This window comes from Acipenser ruthenus, chromosome 25 (genome assembly GCF_902713425.1).
Source record: "Acipenser ruthenus chromosome 25, fAciRut3.2 maternal haplotype, whole genome shotgun sequence".
In the NCBI taxonomy this organism is placed as follows: Eukaryota; Metazoa; Chordata; class Actinopteri; order Acipenseriformes; family Acipenseridae; genus Acipenser; species Acipenser ruthenus.
This window is the reverse complement of record NC_081213.1, coordinates 13,463,383-13,483,928: the sequence shown is the minus strand read 5'-3', so window position 1 is coordinate 13,483,928 and position 20,546 is coordinate 13,463,383. Positions and strand designations below refer to the sequence as shown.

At 44.8% G+C, this 20,546-nt stretch overlaps 1 protein-coding gene across 2 annotated transcripts in view; it reads right to left on the bottom strand.

The window, feature by feature from the left end:
• The window catches only part of LOC117413959 (NACHT, LRR and PYD domains-containing protein 3-like), a 101,024-nt gene that overhangs the window by 23,459 nt on the left and 57,019 nt on the right, over positions 1-20,546 (bottom strand). Inside the window, exons 11-15 of one of the 2 annotated variants that reach the window (XM_058999317.1) lie at positions 18,640-18,813; positions 17,984-18,154; positions 16,370-16,540; positions 6,894-7,064; positions 6,197-6,261 (exon numbers count right to left, since the gene is read on the bottom strand). In XM_058999317.1, the coding sequence (XP_058855300.1) occupies positions 6,225-6,261; positions 6,894-7,064; positions 16,370-16,540; positions 17,984-18,154; positions 18,640-18,813 (724 nt within the window). In that variant the 3' untranslated portion in view covers positions 6,197-6,224. The remainder of the gene's footprint in view (positions 1-6,196; positions 6,262-6,893; positions 7,065-16,369; positions 16,541-17,983; positions 18,155-18,639; positions 18,814-20,546) is intronic. The other variant, XM_058999316.1, reaches the window with a different exon arrangement.

Sequence of the window (20,546 nt, the reverse complement as noted above, 5' to 3'; positions counted from 1 at the left end):
AAGGAGACAGGAACTCACTAGAAACTCACTTCTGTACAACTGGCTGCTCTGCTGCTGCCAAGACTGAAATCATCAGGAACTGTGATAGATTTTAATCTATTTGATTGTCTTGTTCTGTCTGTATCCCTTAATGTCTCTCTCTCTCTCTCTCTCTCTCTCTCTCTCTCTCTCTCCATTTTCCTGTTTCCCCCTCTTCCTTCCCTCTTCCACTACCCCCTCTCTCCTCCCTCTCCCTCCTTCCTTTCTCCTCACTCTCCCATTCCCTCTCCCTTACTCCCTCTCTTTCCCTCCTTTTCCCTCCCTCCCTCCTTCGCTTCCCCATCCCTCCCTCCATTCCTCCATTTGTCTCTCCCTCCATCCCTCTCTTTCCCTCTCCCCCTCTGTCTCCCATCCCTCGGTTCCCCCTCTCCTTTTTATCTTTCCTACCTCCTGTGTCTTTTTCCCTCTCTCTCTCTCACTTGTCCTCTCTCTTTCCCTTCCTATCTTACCCCTTTTTACCTTACCCCTTTTTACCTCTCTTTTCCTCCTCTCTCCCCATCACTCTCTCTTTCTTTCCCCACTCTCTCTCTCTTTCACCACTGACTCTCTTTCCCCCATCTCAAATTCAAATTAAAAAAATGCTTTATTGGCATGTGTGGCAAGGATGCCAGGGGTGCTGTCAGATCAGGAAGGAGACACACACAGTACTGGGAGGTAAATTAACCTATCTGGATACGGTCACATTCTGCACGGATTTAGCTGGATGGGGAATTTTAACCCCATCCATACTATAAAATGTTAGGTTATTATCATAACCCTGGTTCCCTGAAATAGACATGTAACCATTACGTCATGGGTATTTATCCATAAATACCCTGTAACCTGAATAGATATTACAAAGCCTGTGACACAGTCATGCCCCGAGGACATAAATAAACTGCACGCACAGATCTCAATATAATTTTTCCTTCAAGACTGCTGCAATCATGGACACAGTGACCTTGAAGGTTAATGATTACATTTCTATTTCAGGGAACCAGGGTTCTGATAATAACCTAACGTTCCCTATCGAGTATGAAATGTAATTTTTTTTTTTTTTTTTTTTTTGTGGATCCACGACCTAAGTCTGTAGAGCCTACCAATGGTATGGGAAGTGGCCCACACTGCTGCATTGTAAATGTCCTTCACAGATGCACCCTGGCATAAAGCCCACAAAGTTGCCATGCCCCTGAAAGAATGGGCAATGAGCTTTTCTTAGGCAGTCCTGCATGTGTATGCTGTCCATTTGGACAACCTCTGCCTAGACAGGGCTTGACCATGGGACTTTGTCCCAGCGCAGCCAACACATTGTCTGGACTGCCTCCAACTTTTTGTCCTGTCAACACAGCATGCCAGGGCCCGCACTGGGCAGAGTGTATGGAGCTGCAGCTCCCTGTCAGACTGGAAGGGAGTGCAAAGAAGCCTCAAATTCCCCGGACTGGTTGATATGGAATGCTGAGATAGTTTTCGGCAAAAGGCAGGATCAGTACTGAGCGTAACCTTTGTCCTTGTTTCTGTAAAAATTAAACAGGTTCTCACTAAGGAGAACCCCTGCATCTCGCTCACCCGCTTTGCAAAGGTGATAGCAAGCAAACAGTCGCTTGAGCGATAACATCTGAGCTCAGCTGAATGCGTGGGCTGAAATGGAGGCTTGAAGAGTGCATTGAGCACCACATTTAACCTCCAGCGAGGAACACTGTCCTTCATAGGCAGCCGAAGCACTTAACCACTTCCAAAATGTTTTGCCCTGCCAGGAAGCCGAGCTCCTGGGGAGACTGAATCAGTTTTGATATGGCAAATAGCTGCCAAATAGACCTTTAATGTAGAGGGGGATTCCCCTTATCAACATGTTCTGTAAAAATTGCAGTTTAACTGCATGGGACAGGTCATGGTGTCAAAGCCCTTAGGCAAGCACCACATCTGAAAACGCCGGCTAACCCCAGACGGCTCAAATGTTTCCATTCAGGGGCCAAACCCAGAGCCACAGGCTTGATAGGTTGGGATGCCACAATGTCCCCCGCGCCTGACTGAGCAGGTTGCGAAGTTCGGGCAAGTCAGACAGTGAAGAGACACTGTCATCAGACGGCCACAGTTTAATGTGGGCTGAAAAACCCTGCTGTTGAACCAGGCTTGGAGAGGGTGCCGAAAAGCTTCAGACAAGCGGCCATTCTCTGCACACTGTCATCCGACAGAGTGTACAGAATGGACTTGTAGTCTAGGCGCATTCCCAATAGGAGGCTGTGTGCGGCTCTTTGCTCGACTCACAGACAGGCCCAACTGATGAAGGTGGACTGTGGAGAGTTCCATGTGGGCCTCTGCCTGCACTGGAGACTGAACACATGAACCAGTCGTTTAGGTAATTGAGTACTCTGATGCCTCTGAGTCTCAATGGGGCCTGAATAGCCTCTATGCACTTCGAAAAAGGCACAGGGAGCTAGAGAGAGACCAAACGACAAGACCCTGAAAAGTGAACCGCAGGTACTTAAGTGTGCCGGTTTTTATGGGGATATGGAAATAGGCATCTTTGAGATCCACCATGGTGAACTAGTCGCCTGGCCTAAAGGACTGCAATAGCTGTTGCATCGTCAACATTTTAAACCTCCTTCAACTCAGATCAGGCTGACCTGCTTGAGGTCGAGGATTGGTCTGAGGCCACCATCACGCTTGGGCATGGAGTAGAGCCCGTCCTCCAACTGGAGGGGGTGTACCAATATGAATAGCCTGTTTTTGCAGCAGAGCTGCTACCTCCTGAGACACCACAGCGGTGTCCTGTGAGTCCATGACTGATGCTGCAGTCATGCCCCAAAAGGCCGGGGAACTGTGAATGAACTGCAGTAAGTAGCCGGTCTTAACAGTAGTAAAGACCCAGATGTCTGTGGTGCACTGACGCCAATATAGATGACTCCCTGAGAAGGGGCCCTGGACCTGTGGCAGCAATCCCCTAGGACCACTGCTCACCTTGTGGCTTGGCCTGAGGCTCTTGCCTCTGCGCCGGGAGGCTGTCTGGCTGCAGGCGCAGCTGGCTGTGCTGGTCCCTGAGGCTGCTGGCAGATGGATAAAATCCAGGGAGTATGCAAATAGCAAGCAGTGTACAGTAAGAATGTACAGTTGCTGCCTCAGCTGCTAAAGACAGCAACAGGACTGTCAATCGAAACTGCACAGAGTAGTCGGCCCTGATGGTGGTAATCACCCAGGTGTCCGTGGTACATGATCGCCAGTAATCCAGGTGGGCCTGATAGAATGGACCCTGGACCTCTTGCAGCAAAACCCTATGGTTGCTGGCTCTTAGAAGCTTGTGCCTGTGGCTGCAGACTGTGAAAATGGTTCTGCGCATTAGCTCTAGCAGGGGCTGCAGGAGCCTGAATCTGCCTTTGTGAGTGAGGAAGCCTGTTTTGCCAATGCTTAGCTGGCTTACGGGCTGGGGCTTCATGCTTGGGGAGAAGAACTGCGTGAATTTTTCAGCAGTTTTTCTGGCACTTACTGTCTTTACAAGTTTAATAACTTTAATTCTGTCATCTAGGGAGAACCTTTTGTTTCTCCACATTTTCTCTCTTCCTTTACAAGAGGTGCTGTTGTTTTATTGATTACGGATACAAAGACAGCTAAAATGGTTACCGTATTCCTTTGAATTTAGGATGTAACATTTAAAACCATATTTTTCTTATAACAACAGCCCTGTGTAAGGGTGCTTGATACAAGTTTGAGTCCGTTGCTGGGTAAGAGAAGTGTGATCGTTGGTCACTTAGATCAGGTGGTCGCTAAATAAAGGTGGTCGTATGAGCAGGTTTGACTATATATATATGAAAAAGGCGCTAGCAAGAATTTAATATCGACTCTCAAAGAGCCGAGCAGCAAGAGAGAGAGCGTGAGCCTCAACAAGGTACTGAATCCTGGGGAAGGGGCTTCGAGAGCCGCTGGCTTCACACAGGGCACATGGCCACAGAGCAGACTGAATCAGAACCTAAGCTGAGAATTATCGCAAAGTGAAAATATTTCATAATATGAAAGAGAGAGAAAAAGTGAATTAATCAACTGATCTCCGTAGTTATGACTTAAAGTCAGAGCTCAGTCCTTCTCAGGCAGGCTGAAAGAAAATGGTGCTGAGCCTTATACGTCATTCGTATTTATGTCCTGGGGGCGGAGACGACGTTAAAGGAGCAGCTTTGTTAGAAGCGCTCAGGTAATTCAAACTATAAGAAGTTCTATCCCATATGGTAATGGTTATATTTCATACTTGAAAGGGAAAGCTTTTGATCGCCTCGACCACTAGTACCTTTAGACCCTGCAAGCCTTTTCTTTCCCTCTTCCTCCTCCCCCTCCTCTGATCTCTCTATCTCTGTTCCTCTGGAATCTACCACACTCTCTCCCTCTTCCTCCGCTAAGAACCTTGGAGTCACCCTGGACCCCTGCCTCTCTTATTCCCAGCACATCTCCACTCTGGCACGCACTTGCCGATTCTTCCTGAGCAACATCCGAAGAATCCGACCCTTCCTCACCAACTACGCCACCCAGCTCCTGGTCCAGGCCCTGGTACTCTCCCGCCTAGACTACTGCAACTCCCTCCTGGCTGGCCTCCCTGCGTCCGCCACCCATCCGCTCCAGCTCATCCAGAACTCCGCTGCCCGCCTGGTGTTCTCTCTGCCTCGCTTCTCCCACGCAACTCCACTACTCCGCTCACTCCACTGGCTCCCGATCACCGCTCGCATCCAGTTCAAGACTCTTGTACTAGCCTACAGATGCCTTGACCAGACTGCACCCAGCTACCTCCAGACCCTCATCTCTCCCTACACCCCCACTCGACCTCTCCGCTCCGCCTGCACTAGAAGACTGGCTCTACCTCCTCTACGCTCCCCTGCCTCCAGAGCCTGCTCCTTCTCCACCCTCGCTCCGCAGTGGTGGAATGACCTTCGTACAGATGTCAGGACTGCCCAGTCCCTGTCCACATTCCGGCGCCTCCTTAAGACTCACCTCTTCAGACAGCACCTGTAGAACTCTGTTTTTCCCCTGGGACACTTATCACCCTTCCTTAAATGTGCTTTACTTGCTCTTATCTGCCCCGTATTGTACTGCATTTAATCCTGTACTTCAGAGTACTGTAATCTGCCAAGTGTTTAATCTGTAGTATTTTGTATTTAATCATATCCTGATGTAACTATCACTGACACTGTTATCTGCTGTATTATTGAATTGTATTTTGTCACACTTGTACTTGCTTGAACCAAAGTCATTGTATTTATCTTGCTCTTAATTGTATTATTACTTGTATTGTGATACTTGAAATGTATTTGCTTACGATTGTAAATCACCCTGGATAAGGGCGTCTGCTAAGAAATAAATAATAATAAAGCCTTCGGGTTTGGAGGCTGGCGGGCTGGACAGTGCCCTGCTCAGTCCCTCCTGCTACAGTGAGGGTGTCGGCTTATGCTGATGACATCACTGTTTTCATCAGCAGAGCCTAGGCACGTTCTAGAGAGTGTCATCAGCAAGAATTAACTGGGCCAAGAGCGACACCTTCCTGTCAGGGAGCTGGCAGGAGAGTGGCCCTCCTGTTCTGCCCTGGGTTCTGAGGTGGGGCAGGACAGGATGAAGGTGCTGGGAGTGTTCCTTGGTATAAATACCTACAGTAGAATTGGGAGTGTTTGATTGGCAAAATCCTATAGAGGGAGGGTCCCGGTCATTAACAATCTGGTGGCCTCAATGCTATGGCACAGGTTGGTGTGTCTGGACCCTCTGAGAGAATTGATGACCAGCCTTCAGAAGCTTCTTGTAGTTTTTCTGGGAGGGAAGCACTGGCTGAAGCCGGCTGTGCTCTACCTCTCCCGGGATGAGAGGAGGCAGGGGCTGGTCAGCATCGCTGGCAGGGGGACAGCTTTTCATTTATTAACAGTGCAGAGAATCCTGTACACTGGGGAGGAGGCTCACTGGAAACAGCTTGCCTGCTTTTCGTTTATTAACAGTGCAGAGACTCCTGTACACTGGGGAGGGGGCTCACTGGAAGTAGGTAAAGTAAAGTAGGAGGGCTGATTATTAATGACTGTGCTCTGGACAGCTCTGGCCTGCCGTCTTTTTATCAAAGTGTTTTACAGACCTGGAGGACAGTGAGGGGGAAGAGAGGAAGCGACACTGACACCCTCTGCAGACCAGCATTGTGAGGGCTGGAATCATCTGGCTGGCTCACCTGATGGCCCTTGGACTCTCTCACTGGCTCAGTGCGGCTGAGCTGGCTGCCAGACTGGGCTGGTGCTGTGAGAGGCAGGTGGAGAGGTTGGTGAGTCAGGTTAGGAGCTGTCTCTCCCCAGGGCTCAGGGAGGCTCTGAGAGAGGAGATGGCTCGAAGACAGTATCTCTCTTTCCCCACTCTCTCACTTACTCTTTCACTCTCCCTCTCTCTTTCCCTCCCTCCCTTTCGTTCTCCTTCCCTCCATCCCTTTCACACTCTCTTTCCCTTCATCCCTTTCTCTCTCTGTCCTTCTCTTTCCATCCTCTCTCTTCACTCTTTCCCTGCTCTCTCTCCACTCTCTCTTCACTCTCTTTCCCTGCTTTCTTTCTCCCCACTCTCTTCACTATCTCTTTCCATGCTCTCTCTCACCACACTCTCACTTCCTCTTCCCCCTCTCTTTCCTCCCCTCCTTCCCTCTATTATCTCTCTCCCTACCTTTCTTCTCCCCTCCCTCCATTTTTCTCTACCTCCCTTCCTCCTTCTCTTTCTCTCCCTCTTTTTCCCTCTCTATTTCCTCCCTCACTCTTTCCCTGTATTCTCTCCCCTACTCTCTCACTTTCTCCACCTCTCTATATTTCCCTTCTATTCTCTCTTCCCCTTGTCATTCCTCGCTGTGAGTAATGTAATATTCACACAAACACCCAGTGTTTACTTACCCCAGTTTCTCTAATTTACAGTTTGGATGCTTCAGTGCAGCAGTCAGCTTCATTCCTGATTCCCCCAGCTTATTCCATCCCAGCTGCAGCTCTCTCAGGGTTGACTGGTTTGTACAGAGAGCAGAGGCCAGATCCTCACAGCAATCCCCTGTGAGACCACACTGCTTCAGCCTGCAGAGATAAGGAGACCGGAACTCACTTCTGTACAACTAGCTGCTCTGCTGCTGTCAAGATTGAAATCAGGAACTGTGGTAGATTTTAATCTATTTTATTGTCTTCATGTCTATCTCTCTCTCTGTCCTTCGCACTTTCTATCCCTCCTCCATCTCTTTCTCTCTCTTTCCCCTCTCTCAAATTAAAATTTAAATAAAAAAGGCTTTATTGGCATGACAAAATAAAATAAGTTTTGCCAAAGCACAACAAACATCAATAGAGACATAATACAAACATGTGACAGGGAGCCGGGACGCTGGTTCCTGTGCAAGTGTGCTCACCCAGACCTGTGCAGATCAAGAGGTCCGGATTGGCTTGGGGGCGTGCCTGCGGATGCTGTGCAGAGCTCAAAAAACGGCTGCACCACAGCTCGGGCGATTTGCAATCCCATTGACAACTGCAAGACGGTGCCTGTGAAGGCGCTTGCCCAGCCAGGACCTTCAGAACGGCCCGGAGTCACTGGGAGACTGAGACTTCAGGAGCAACAGAACAGAAGTAGGACAACTTAGGTGATGTGGATCCCAACAGTATAGAGAGGGTTACCGTAGAGTAGCAGGTTCCTGGATCAGGACGTTCCTTTTAGTGGGACTAGCGCTTGTCATTTTGTGTGGCAAACTTTTATTTTTAGCTTTGTTTTGTTGTTTTCTTTATTAAATGTGATGCTAGCTCAATCACTGCTGGTACCCTAGTGTCAGCACCTGTGTTGAAAATTCAATCTGCGCGTCTGGGTGACGTATCAACACCAATGCTCTGTGTCTGTCTCAGTGTTTTCCAGTGACTACCCATGCTGATAATACCCAGCTATATTTGTCCCTAAAGCCAGGAATTTCTTCTGCCTGTGTGTTATTAGCTACTTGCGTTACAGACATCAAGCACTGGATGTCACAGAATTTTCTAATGTTGAATTCAGATAAAACAGAGGTTATGCTAGTGGGCTCGCAGAACCAACTAAAAGGAAATGTGGGATTGCATGAGCTTGACCCTAGCAGTCTCTCATCAAAACTTAAACTAGACATTAAGAATTTGAGGGTCATCTTTGATCCTGATCTCTCATTTGAGACTCATATTAGGGAAGTTACTAAAGTATCTTTTTACCATTTGAGAAATATAGCCAAACTTAAACCAATTATTTCTGTATCTGATGCTGAGAGACTAATGTATGCCTTTGTTTCATCTAGAATTGATTATTGTAATGCATTTTTTTCTGGTGTCCCAAAACGTGTGGTATCTTGCTTGTAGCTTGTTCAGAATACTGACGCTAGAATTCTGACTAAAACCAGGAAAAGTGAACATATTACCCCAGTTGTGGCCTCTTTACATTGGCTCCATGTGCAGTATAGAATTGATTTTAAGATTTTGTTGTTAATTTACAAGGCCCTGAATGGATTAGCACCTAGTTATTTGCAGGAGTTACTGACCCTGTATCTTCCAAACCGCACTCTGAGATCACAGGATAGGGGACTGCTGGTTATTCCTAGGGTCAATAAAAGCAACATGGGACTGTTACAGTTTTCAAGTCAAGACTAAAAACACACTTATAAAATGGCTTTTTTTATCTTAGCGGATTTTAATGTAACTTTAACACTAGAAGCCCCGCGGCGGTCATTTTGGCGGTTTTTGGTTTTAAAATGTAATTTTCTCCAGTCGTGTAACTCATATGAGGCTGTGCGTTCGTGTACCTTTCTGTCCACATGTATTAAATATTCTCACAAAGCATGAAACGCGGGAGTGCAGAAATAAAGGAGATATTACATTATACCTAAAAGCCCCGGGAGCAGTTACATTAACGGCCACACAGAAAACAATTGTATTTTGATTATACATAACGGTATTCTACTTTATTATTTTTATTTACCAGTCCACAATGTGTTGAGCTGTAATCAGATTAGTCTCTACTCTCTGTCTGAGTGAATGACTGACAGTCTATTGTTTTCAATCAGCCTTTTGAAAGCTGGTGCCTGCATGCCAGCTGCGCTGCTTGTTCAGTCAATTAGCATCGGGACTAGTGAAAATAAATACCAGAGACCGTGGAGTTTTACAACGCAACAAAATATGGAGCTGATGTTTTAGATCAGATGGCACTTAAGTATTCTGTGAAAGCTGGCTCCCCACGGTGGTCTGTTCAGGTGTTTTACAATGTATTGGACCTAGCAGCCATCAGCTCCTGGGTACTTTACAAAGAATGCACGGAGAAGAATTTACCAAGGAGAGAATATATTTTACAGTTAGCACAGCAACTTTGCAAGAAGCATTTGGAACAGACTGGAACAGATTGGGGAGAATGCCAAGCATGTACCCACAGCTGAAGCTGGCAACACCGCTGAGAGCCGCAAGAGACGCCAATGCCAGTTTGGCAAGTGCAATAAAAATAAAACTTCAGACAGCTGTGCCCTGTGCAGAAAGGCGGCGTGGAGAAGCACATTATCTGTGTTGATTGTGAACAGCCTTAAAAAGAAAAATAAATTAGTCTTTTTTTTATAACTTGTTTTTTTTTCTAAGTTTATTTATCTACATTGTTCAGTTGCTTTTGCTCATCTGATAATAAACTGATTGCTGTTGAAAAGTTAAAAATGTATTGCTATCGTTTCAGTTTTATAAATATGTATGTTGTAAACCAATGTCTGTTCAGATGTTTATTTATTAGATAATGTATAATATATAACAGTATTGTTTAAAATATATGCTCAAAAGAGCGAAAACATAAGATACACTACAGCCGACTAAAGTGTTAGGTCCCTGGGAAGGGGCAACTAATTATGCCACCGGCTTCAGCGGAGCAGCAGGCCGCTGGGACACAAAACAAACACTAATATATATTGCTTCAAATTTAAAATTTCCTTCAGTGATTCAGTCAAAAATGTATCAAAGAGGTAGAATATATCAAAATATATAGAAAAAGATAAAGAGAAAGTATATTTCACTTATCTGGAGTTGAGAGTACAGGCTCTTTTATCCTGTGACTCTGCTTCTTATGGGCTCACGGAATTATAGCTGCAAACCAGTACTTGAGCCGTGTGGAGCCGGGGGTCAGTTATCAGCTCTTTGTTTTTAACATTAAATATATATATATATTTAATTTAGTCGTTGCCAATTAGTTTTTATTATTTTCTCCCCAATTTGAAATGCCCAATTATTTTTAGGCTCAGCTCACCGCTACCACCCCTGCGCTGACTCGGGAGGGGCGAAGATGAACACACACTGTCCTCCAAAGCGTGTGCCGTCAGCCGCCCGCTTCTTTAGACTCTGCAGGCTCACCGTGCAGCCGCCTCAGAACTACAGCGTCGGAGGACAACGCAGCTCTGGGCAGCTTACAGGCAAGCCCGCAGGCGCCCGGCCAGACTACAGGGGTCGCTGGTGAGCTGAGGACACCCAGGCCGACCTAACCCTCCCTCCCCCCGGACGACCCTCGGCCAATTGAGCGCCGCCCCCTGCAAGCTCCTGTCCACGGTCGGCTGTGGAATAGCCTGGACTCGAACCGAAGACATCCAGACTATAGAGCGCATTCTGCACTCTAGCGAGTGGTTTTACTGGATGCGCCACTCGGGAGCCCTTATTAAATATAGTTTTAAGCCTTTGCGGTCCTATGTCGGACCTGGTCCGACATTGGACCGGAAAGGGAAAATTGCAGTGTCGGACCAGGTCCGACATAGGACCGCAAAGGCTTAAAACTATATTTAATAAGGGCTCCCGAGTGGTGCATCCAGTAAAAGCACTCGCTAGAGTGCAGAATGCACTCTATAGCCTGGACGTTGCCTGTCCGACATCATCAAAAAGATGCAAAAAACAGGTCTTTAGTCGTTTTTTCTCTCCGGAAAAAGCCGAGAAAACCATTCAATGGCCGAGTGAGATCGATAGGAGCCGAGAGAAGCCGAAAAAAAATGGGGCGTATCTCATGAATACAGATAGCCCCGGCATCACACAGATAACACGGACATAAACAAACAAGATAGCTGCTTCTGCATCCAGCGCTCAGAGAATATCACAGACATTTGCAGAGCTTTTTTTTAGATGTTATAGTAATAAAATAATGACTTGGATCGCATTATTGAGGAGTTTGGTCATAAAACGAGTGATCAGGAGATTATTTATTGGTATGCACTACTATCAAGAGGTATGTGAAAAAAACAGCGAACGAGGGGTGGGGCGGGGCTGGAGATGCAGTACTGAGTGTCCTGTTGATATGCAGTGCCTTTTAAACCTGTATTACTGTGAATAAATACTTTTAAACAGTGCGTCTAAAATAAACTGTGCGTGTGAAAATAAATTGGATCTGACGCGCCTGAGACGCGCTGAATAAATGGACCGCTAAGGGTTAAACAAAGAAACAGGTCAACTTTGTAATGGGTCAGTCAAATTGGCCATTTTAAAATTTAAGATTTTAGCAACTGGTTTTAGTAATACTGTTGGTGTCCAAGATTAAGATTGAATTTTATTATCATCAAATGGTGTAAGACTTGGACAGTTTAAAAGCCTGTTGATGCATTGGGGACTGGGTGTGTGATGTGAGCGAGGAGGGGGAGTTCAGTGTGCTCCTATAAAGGACTGTGCTGCTGTCAAAAAAACAGTTGCTCTGTGGCTAAATTCAATTTGGATTTCAGGTTGAGTGGTAGGCTGATTTTTTTCAACAAGTTTTGTGTTATTCTGTCCAGTTGTTTTTGAGCTACAGCACTTTTTATAAACAGGTGGTTTTTCGTATACGTTTGGTGCCGGGAGAGTGTTTTTTATTATTCACCTGTAGGTAAAAACTACTGGCCAGTTACTACTGCCATTGGCAAGTTACTGCATCTAAGCAGTCTTTAGTGCCTTTTGTGGGTGGGGAGGTTTAAAAATGTGTATTTTAATATAAAAAGGTACTTTTAAAAACTAATGCACAGTTGTAGAATTTGGTAACCATTTTTGTGTAGTTCTGACTGGACCTGTAACAATACAATCACTTAAGAACATTCTCCAGTTTGAACTACAGCTCCCAGAATGCACACTGAACGGCTGATCATAGCTAACATTTCAAGCTTTTCACAAGCATAACAAAGCATCATATTGTACTGTACAGAGTAAGTAAATAAATAATAAAAACCGTGTCAGTCAGTGGTAGAAGGTGAACGAGTATTTAAAACCTACATGTACATTTAGGCTGAGAGACTGTGCACCAGAGCAACTATAAATAATGGGGAAACATTTCAAATAGGCCTAAAATGATTATTTACATTACATTGGGCTTGAGAAAATCGAAAACACACTCGAAAAGCCATAATAACTTCCAAAGAAATAATTTTTATTTATTTCTAACGTAATACAAATAGCTATGCACTTTGATGCTCTAGTGTACATAACATGGAATGTATAGAATAAAAAAAATATCTCGATTAGCCATAAATGCCAAATATACAAAACCATTTGAAATACTGGACTGTACCGTCATGCTCATTTAGCTCAAATACTATAGAAAGGACCCAGTGTATTTTTATCTGTACTTATTATCAATTTCCTCATTTAAAAAAAAAATACTTAGGACTTTGTCATGTGATTAGTCATTGCTGATGTCATTACTGATGTCATGCATGATGTCATATCTGATGCGATGCATAGGCCTAATTTTGAACTGTAACCTTAATGTTATTTTAAAACAGTTTTTGTTACTAATATTGTAATAAAGTCATTCAAGGGCACTATATAAGCTTGAGGATGGAAAGAGCTTTATGCCCTGTGAATGCACTGTACAACCACTAGAGGTCTTGGCCTCACTACAAGAAACTACATTGCCCAGAAGGCCACAGGGTTTGGCTTGATGGCCCAGTTAATTGATTTATTGTTGGCAGCTGGACTTAATGACAAGCCCTTTAAAAAGGGAGAGGTTCAACCTGTCTGGGGGAGGTGTATGGAAGAAGGGCACATGTGTGTGGATCTGGAGAGAAAAAAAAAAAAAAAAAATGTTTTTTTAAATAAATAAAGAACACCAAGAGTGTTGTTGAACGGCAACTCGAGTCTCCTACCTGTGGTTTATTACACCTTGGGGTCACGTCATCACAATATATACACTACCGGTCAAAAGTTTTAGAACACCTCCATTTTTCCAGTTTTTATTGAAATTTACGCAGTTTAATGTCTCAATGTACTCTGAAATTAAAGCATAGAACAAATAAACAATTGGAGATAAAAAAATAAATCATGGAATCGTTTTGTTTAACAAAATTTAATCTAAATTTTTGACTCATCAAAGTAGCCACCTTTTGCAGATATAACAGACGAACACACTTGTGGCATTCTTTCTACAATGAAAATCAAATATTGTTCGGAAAGTTCTTCCCAACACTGTTGCAGAAGTTCCCACAAATGTGTTGCACTTGTAGGTTGCTTTGCTTTCACCCTTCTGTCCAGTTCATCCCAAACCAGCTCGATGGGGTTTAAGTCTGGAGACTGTGCTGGCCATTCCATGATTTGAAGCCTACCGTCTTGTTCTTTTCTTCTAAGGTAGTTCTGACATAGCCTGGAGGTATGTTTTGGGTCATTATCTTGCTGTAGGATGAACCCCTGACCAACTAGGCGTATACCAGAGGGTACTGCATGGCGCTGCAAAATGCTGTGGTAGCAGTTTTGGTTCAGGGTGCCACTCACTCTGTGCAAGTCGCTGACTCTGGATCCAGCAAGAGAGCCCCAGACCATCACGCTTTCTCCTCCATGTTTGACAGTTGGTGTCACACACCGAGGAACCATCCTTTCGCCTACACGACGGCGTACAAAAACCCTGCGTGATGAACCGAAGATTTCAAATTTTGATTCATCGGTCCATAAGACCTTCTTCCAGTCTTCAGTAGTCCACTGGCGGTGCTTCATGGCCCAGGCAAGCCTCTTTTTCTTATTTTGCCATCTTAGCAATGGCTTTCTTACTGCCACTCGACCTGTCAAACCTGCAGCTCGAAGTCTTCTCTTCACAGTTGAAACTGAGACTTGCTTACTTCGACCAGTGTTAAGCTGTGCTTGAAGCTGTTGTCCTGTGAGCCGCCCATCACGCAAGCTGTTGACTCTCAGAAACTTGTCTTCTGATTCTGTTGTGGCTTTGGGTCTGCCAGACCTCTTCCTGTCAGAGTTTCCTCCAGTTTAAGTGCCTTTTGATGATGTAGGAAACTGTACTCACTGACACCTTGGCTTTCTTTTCAATTTCTCTAAAGGAAAGACCTACACTTTTAAGGGTTATAATGGTCTGTCTGTCTTCCTTTGTTAATTGCCTTTTTCTCGCCATTATGAGAGCAATATACTACTTCCTGCAGTACAATACTGTCCAAATAATGCTTAAGAGGCTGTAGTAACACAGTCTGTTCCAACACTGCTTTTATACAGACAGAGGGTTTGTAAGTAATCAACAAAAGGCCTTTTTGTATAACTCTGAAATGTACATTATTTTTCAGTTTTTGGTAACCTAAACTTTTTTTTTTAACCTCTGGCAGTTTACCGCTTACCTTTGTACCATTTCAGGTTATTCACTGGACTTGAACTGCTGAAATTTCAATAAAAACTGGAAAAATGGGGGTGTTCTAAAACTTTTGACCGGTAGTGTGTGTGTGTGTGTGTGTGTATATATATATATATATATATATATATATATATATATACATATATATATATATATATATATATATATATATATATATATATATATATATATATATATATATATATATATATTAGTGATGGAGTGGGCTCTCTTATTAAAGATTTGGAGGCTTTAGGACCCTGGGGGTTAGGAGAGGACATCTTGGTAACACTGAAGTAACAGGAGGCCATTTTGCTAAAGGCCTCCTAATTGGGTTAAATTATTTGTTAATTGTTTCGGCAATTGGTGTGATTGGGGTAAATTAGAGCCAGCTGCCCACACTTATTACTGTGGGGCATATAAACCTCACAGCTGGTTAATTCAGGGCTGTCAGGTTGGAGAAGGCAGTCAGGTAAAGTGAGTGCTGTGTGTACTGGGTTGTAGGTTTGGGTCGGTAAGCAGCTTAGCTGCCCGACGGTCAGTCAGGGACTGTACTGGGTTTAGGTAGTACTCCTGAGAGGAGTTAGGTTTTGTTTTATTTATTTTGTTTGGCTGTAATCGCAAATAAAGATCCAGGCACTGTCCTGTTTAACTGAGAAACAAGTGTGAAACTGCTTTATTTTTGTATCAGAATACGGGGCTGGTAAGAGCGGACACCTGGAACAGTATATACAGAGTGCCGACTATCACTATATCTATCTATCTATCTATCTATCTACCAAAATTATTACAGAAAATAAATCTATATAAACAGATACAAACATATTAAAATAAAACAGACATTTGTTATTAAAAAAATATATTTGTTTGTACATACATGTATGATTGAAGGAGGTCCTGATCCTGTCTCAGCTCATGACACTGTCTGATTTATTCAGCAGCTGTGAGTGCAGTGTTGCTGTTCTCACCCAGAATAATTACCATATTTTCCTCTACCTTCAGTGTCCTAAAGTTAGAGATCTTTTGGGAGATCTTTGTAAATAACTGGTCTCTTATCTTGGAATGTTTTGAGCAGTAGAGAAGGGAAATGCTCCTTGTCTTCAATTAGATTTATGTCACACTTGCCACACAGTCTTCTCTCCAAGGGTTTCCAGGTCTGTTGGTGTCAGCTTGTTTCTATTTCCAGGTTGTGGTCACTGACTCCCTTTCCCTCTCCCTCCCTCTCTTTCTGTCTCTCCCTTTTCCTCCCTCCCTCTCTTTTCTTCTCCCTCACTCCCTTTCTTTAACTCCCACTGTCTTTATATTTCCCTCCTCTCTCATCTCACTCTCTCTCCCTGCTCTCTCTTCACTCTCTCTCTTTCTCTTCCCCCTCTCTTTCCACCCTTTCCTTCCCTCTTATCTCTCCCTCTCCTCTCCCCCACCTTCATTTTCCTCTCCCTCCACCACTCTCTTTCCCTATCTTTCCCTGTTCTCTCTCTTCTCCACTCTCACTCTTTCCTCCCTCTTGTTTTCTCTCCCCCCCTCTCAATCCCTCTATCATCTCTCTCCCTCCCTTTCTTCTCCCCTCCCTCCATGTTCCCAATCTCTTACTCTCTTTCCCTATCTTTCCCCCATTCTTTTTCCCTCTATTTCCTTCCTGTCTTTCCTGCTCTCTCTCCCCTGTTCTCTTGCTCTCTCCCCCACTCTCTTTTTCTCCATCTCTCTCTCTATATTTCCCCTCTATTCTCTCTTCCCCCTTTCATTCCTCTTTGTCAGTAATGTAATATTCACACAAACACCCAGAGTGTTTACTTACCCCAGTTTCTCTAATTTACAGTTTGGATGCTTCAGTGCAGCAGTCAGCTTCATTCCCGATTCCCCCAGCTTATTCCCTCTCAGCTGCAGCTCTCTTAGGGTTGACTGGTTTGTACAGAGAGCAGAGGCCAGATCCTCACAGCAATCTCCTGTGAGATCACACAGCTCCAGCCTGCAGAGATAAGGAGACAGGAACTCACTAGAAACTCACTTCTGTACAACTGCTCTGCTGCTGCTACGATTAAAATGAGGAACTGTGGTAGATTTGAATTTCTTTCTCTCTGTCCCTCACAGTCTTTCTTTCTCCCTCTATCTCCCTCTTCCCAACCTATTTCTCCTTTCCTCTTTTCTCTCTCTTGCTCCCTTTCCCTCTCCTTCCTTCCTTTTTCCTCACCCTCCCACCATTGCATTTCCTCTCCCTTACTGCCTCATTTCCTGTTTCACTCCTCTCTCCCTCCCTCACTTGCTTTCCCCATCTCTCTCTCCATTCCTCCCTTTGTATCTCCCACCATCCATCTTTCCCTTTCCCCATCTTCCCTCCCTCTATTCCCCCTCTCTTTTTTATCTTTCCCACCTCCTCTCTCTCTTTCCCTTCCTATCTTCCCGCTTTTTACACTCTCTTTCCTCCTCTCTCTCTCTCTCTGTGTGTCCCGGTCCCTCACATCCTTTATTTCCCCCTCTATCTTTCTCTTCCCACCCTCTCCTTCCCTGTTTTCCCTCCCCCTCCCTCCAATTTTCTCTTTCCTCCCTCTACCTCTCTCTTCCTCCTCTCTTTTCCCCCCTCTCAAATTCAAAAAAGGCTTTATTGGCATGACAAAATACAATTAAGTTTTTCCAAAGCACTTAAACAACAAACATCAATAGAGACACAATACAAACAGATAACTCTCCTGTTCCCCCCATCCTTCTGCCCTTCCCTCCCCCTATACACCCACCTTCATTACCACCCCACCCCTTTCCATATTTACAGTATCAACCAAGACCAATAATGTCTGGTCCCTGTGTAATGTCTAGGTTTTTCCCCTCAGACTGTGACAAGCACACACATACTGGGCAGCCAGGGGGCTGTGTGTCCCTCCCCCAGTAGGACTGCCACTCTCTCTGGACTGGTCATAGGGTAGTCATTTTCTAATTCAATTTGATTATTATTAGAATTAGTAGTAGTTATTATTATTATTATATATACTATATATGTTTTTCCTGTTAGTGCCAGCACTCAATCCCTCTTCCCTTGCCTCTCTCTCCTTCCCTCTATTATCTTTCTCCCTCCATTTTCTCTCCCTCGCTCCCTCACTCTTTCCCTGCTCTCTTATTTCCCCACTCTCTTTCCCTCCATCTCACTCTCTCTTCCCCTTTCTCTCTTTCTGCCCTCTTCTTTCCCCCTCTCTCCTTCCCTCTATTATTTCCCTCCCTCATTCTCTTTCCCTGTCTCTTTTCCTGTCTCTTTTCCTCCCTCTTTTCCCTGGCTTTCCCTGCATTCTCTCTCGCCTCTGTTCTCTTGCTCTTTTCCTCTCTCTTTTTTCCACCTTACATTCTCTCTGGCTTTCCCCTCTTCCCCCTTGTCATTCCTCTCTGTCAGTAATGTAATATTCACACAAACACCATGTTTACTTACCCCAGTTTCTCTAATTTACAGTTTGGATGCTTCAGTGCAGCAGTCAGCTTCATCCCCAATTCCCCCAACTTATTCCATCTCAGTTCCAGCTCTCTCAGGGTTGACTGGTTTGTACAGAGAGCAGAGGCCAGGTGCTCACAGCAATCCCCTGTGAGATCACACCGCCCCAGCCTGCAGAAATAAGGAGACAGGAACTCACTAGAAACTCACTTCTGTACAACTGGCTGCTCTGCTGCTGCCGAGATTGAAATCAGGAACTGTGGTAGATTTTAATCTACTTGATTGTCTTGTTCTGTCTGTCTCACTTAATGTCTCTCTCTCTCTCCTTCTGTTTTCCTGTTTCCCCATCTTCCTTCCCTCTTCCTCTACACCCTCTCTCTCCTCCCTCTCCCTCCTTCCTTTCTCCTCACCCTCCCATTCCCTCTCCCTTACTCTCTCTCTTTCCCTCCTTTTCTCTCTCCCTCCCTTTCCTTTTCCCTCTCTCCCTCTCTCTTTCCCTATCTTATTCCCTCCCTCCATTTCTCTCTTTTCCCTCCTCTCTCTCTCTTTCCTCACACTGACTCTCTCTATCTTTACCCTATATTCTCTCTTCCCCCTTGTCATTCCTCTCTGTCACTAATGTAATATTCACACAAACACCCAGAGTGTTTACATACCACAGTTTCTCTAATTTACAGTTTGGATGCTTCACTGCAGCAGTCAGCAACTTAATTCCCGATTCCCCCAAGTTATTCCATCCCAGCTGCAGCTCTCTCAGGGTTGACTGGTTTGTACAGAGAGCAGAGGCCAGGTCCTCACAGCAATCCCCTCTGAGATCACACCACTCAAGCCTGCAGAGATAAGGAGACAGGAACTCACTAGAAACTCACTTCTGTACAACTGACTGCTCTGCTGCTGCCAAGATTGAAATCAGGAACAATGGTAGATTTTAATCTACTTGATTGTATTATTTTGTCTATCTTTTCTCTCTTTCCACCTTCCCTCTCTCTTACCCCCTCTCTCCTTCTATCTCAAATTCAAATTAAAAAAAGCTTTATTGGCATGACAAAATAAAATTAAGTTTTGCCAAAGCACTTAAACAACAAACATCAACAGAGACACAATACAAACAGATAACACCCCTGTTCCCCCCATCCTTCTGCCCTTCCCTCCCTCTATACACCCACCATCATTACCACCCCTCAACCCTTTCCATATTTACAGTATCAACTATGAACAATAATGTCTGGCCCCTGTGCAGAGTGTCTAGGCTGTTTCTCTCAGGTTGTGGCAGGCGGCTACATACTGGGCAGCGAGCTCTGCTGTCTGCTGCTTTTCTCCTAACAGGACTGATATTTTCTCTGTGTCGGACAGTAAAGGGAATTCTGCGGCCTGATTGGCCAATTTGGGGAAGAACGTGTCCCTGGTTGGTTTGTATTGGGGCAGTGTAACATGAAGTGCATCTCTGTCTTGACCTCTCCCAGATGACAGCACAGATTCTTTTCTCTGGCTATCTAGAATTTTTTGTGTTGTCCAGTTTCAATGGCCAGGCTGTGGTCACTGAGTCTGTACGTGGTCAGGATCTGCCTTTGTTTTGTATTTTTGACCCTGACAAAATATTCTGCCCGGGTAAACTCTTTTTTTAGGGCCCGACAGAATTCTGGTTTATTATGGGATTTATTGATTTTTTTTCTCATTTTTGCTACTTTGAGTTTTTTGCTGGAGTTGTCTGAAGCTCTCTGGTGTTAATTTGGCTCAATTGGCTGAGCTTCAGGACCAGTTTGCTGAGGGGATTCTCTTCTGAGGACAGTGTGGAGCTCCGCAGTGCTGTGTGGTGGTAGGACTGTGGATCAACCTACTGTAGATGGACCCAGTAATTCAGCGCTCGTTTCTGTATGGACTGGAGTAAGGGGAACCGGCCCAGTTCAGCCCTGCAGGCGTTGTTGGCTACACTCCTGTGAACCTGCAGGAGGTTTTTGCAGAATTCTAATTGGAAATTTTCTATTGGGCTTTGATCCCATTTGTTATAAATCGGGGTTCATAAGGGGACCCCAAACAACTCCCATACAGAAGAATTGGATAAATGGCCAAAAAAATTGCCACATTTTTATTGGTTTAATTTTGCAAAACCAATTTTTATGGCATAAAAAACCCTGTGTGCTTTTAATGCATTTATAGCCCGATTAAAACTCCCTGATGCACTGATATTCAGACCCAGGTAGTTGCAACTGGTGCTATGCTCTAAGGTGGTGTTGCCCAGAGTGAAGCGATACCTGTTTCTATGAGATCTGGCTTTTTTCTGGAATACCATAATACTGGTTTTGTCTAGATTTACTGTCAGTGCCCATTTCTGACAGTACTGCTCTAGCATTGCCAGGCTCTGCTGCAACCCCTGTTCTGTGGGTGACAGCAGGACCAGATCATTTGCATAGAGCAGGAATTGAATTCCTTTGTCATGTAGAGTGAGTCCAGGGGCTGCAGATCGCTCCAACATCGTGGTCAACTCGTTTTATGTAGTTGTTGAACAGTGTTGAGCTCAGACTGCAGTCTTGTCTCACTCCACGGCCTTCGGTAAAAAACTCTG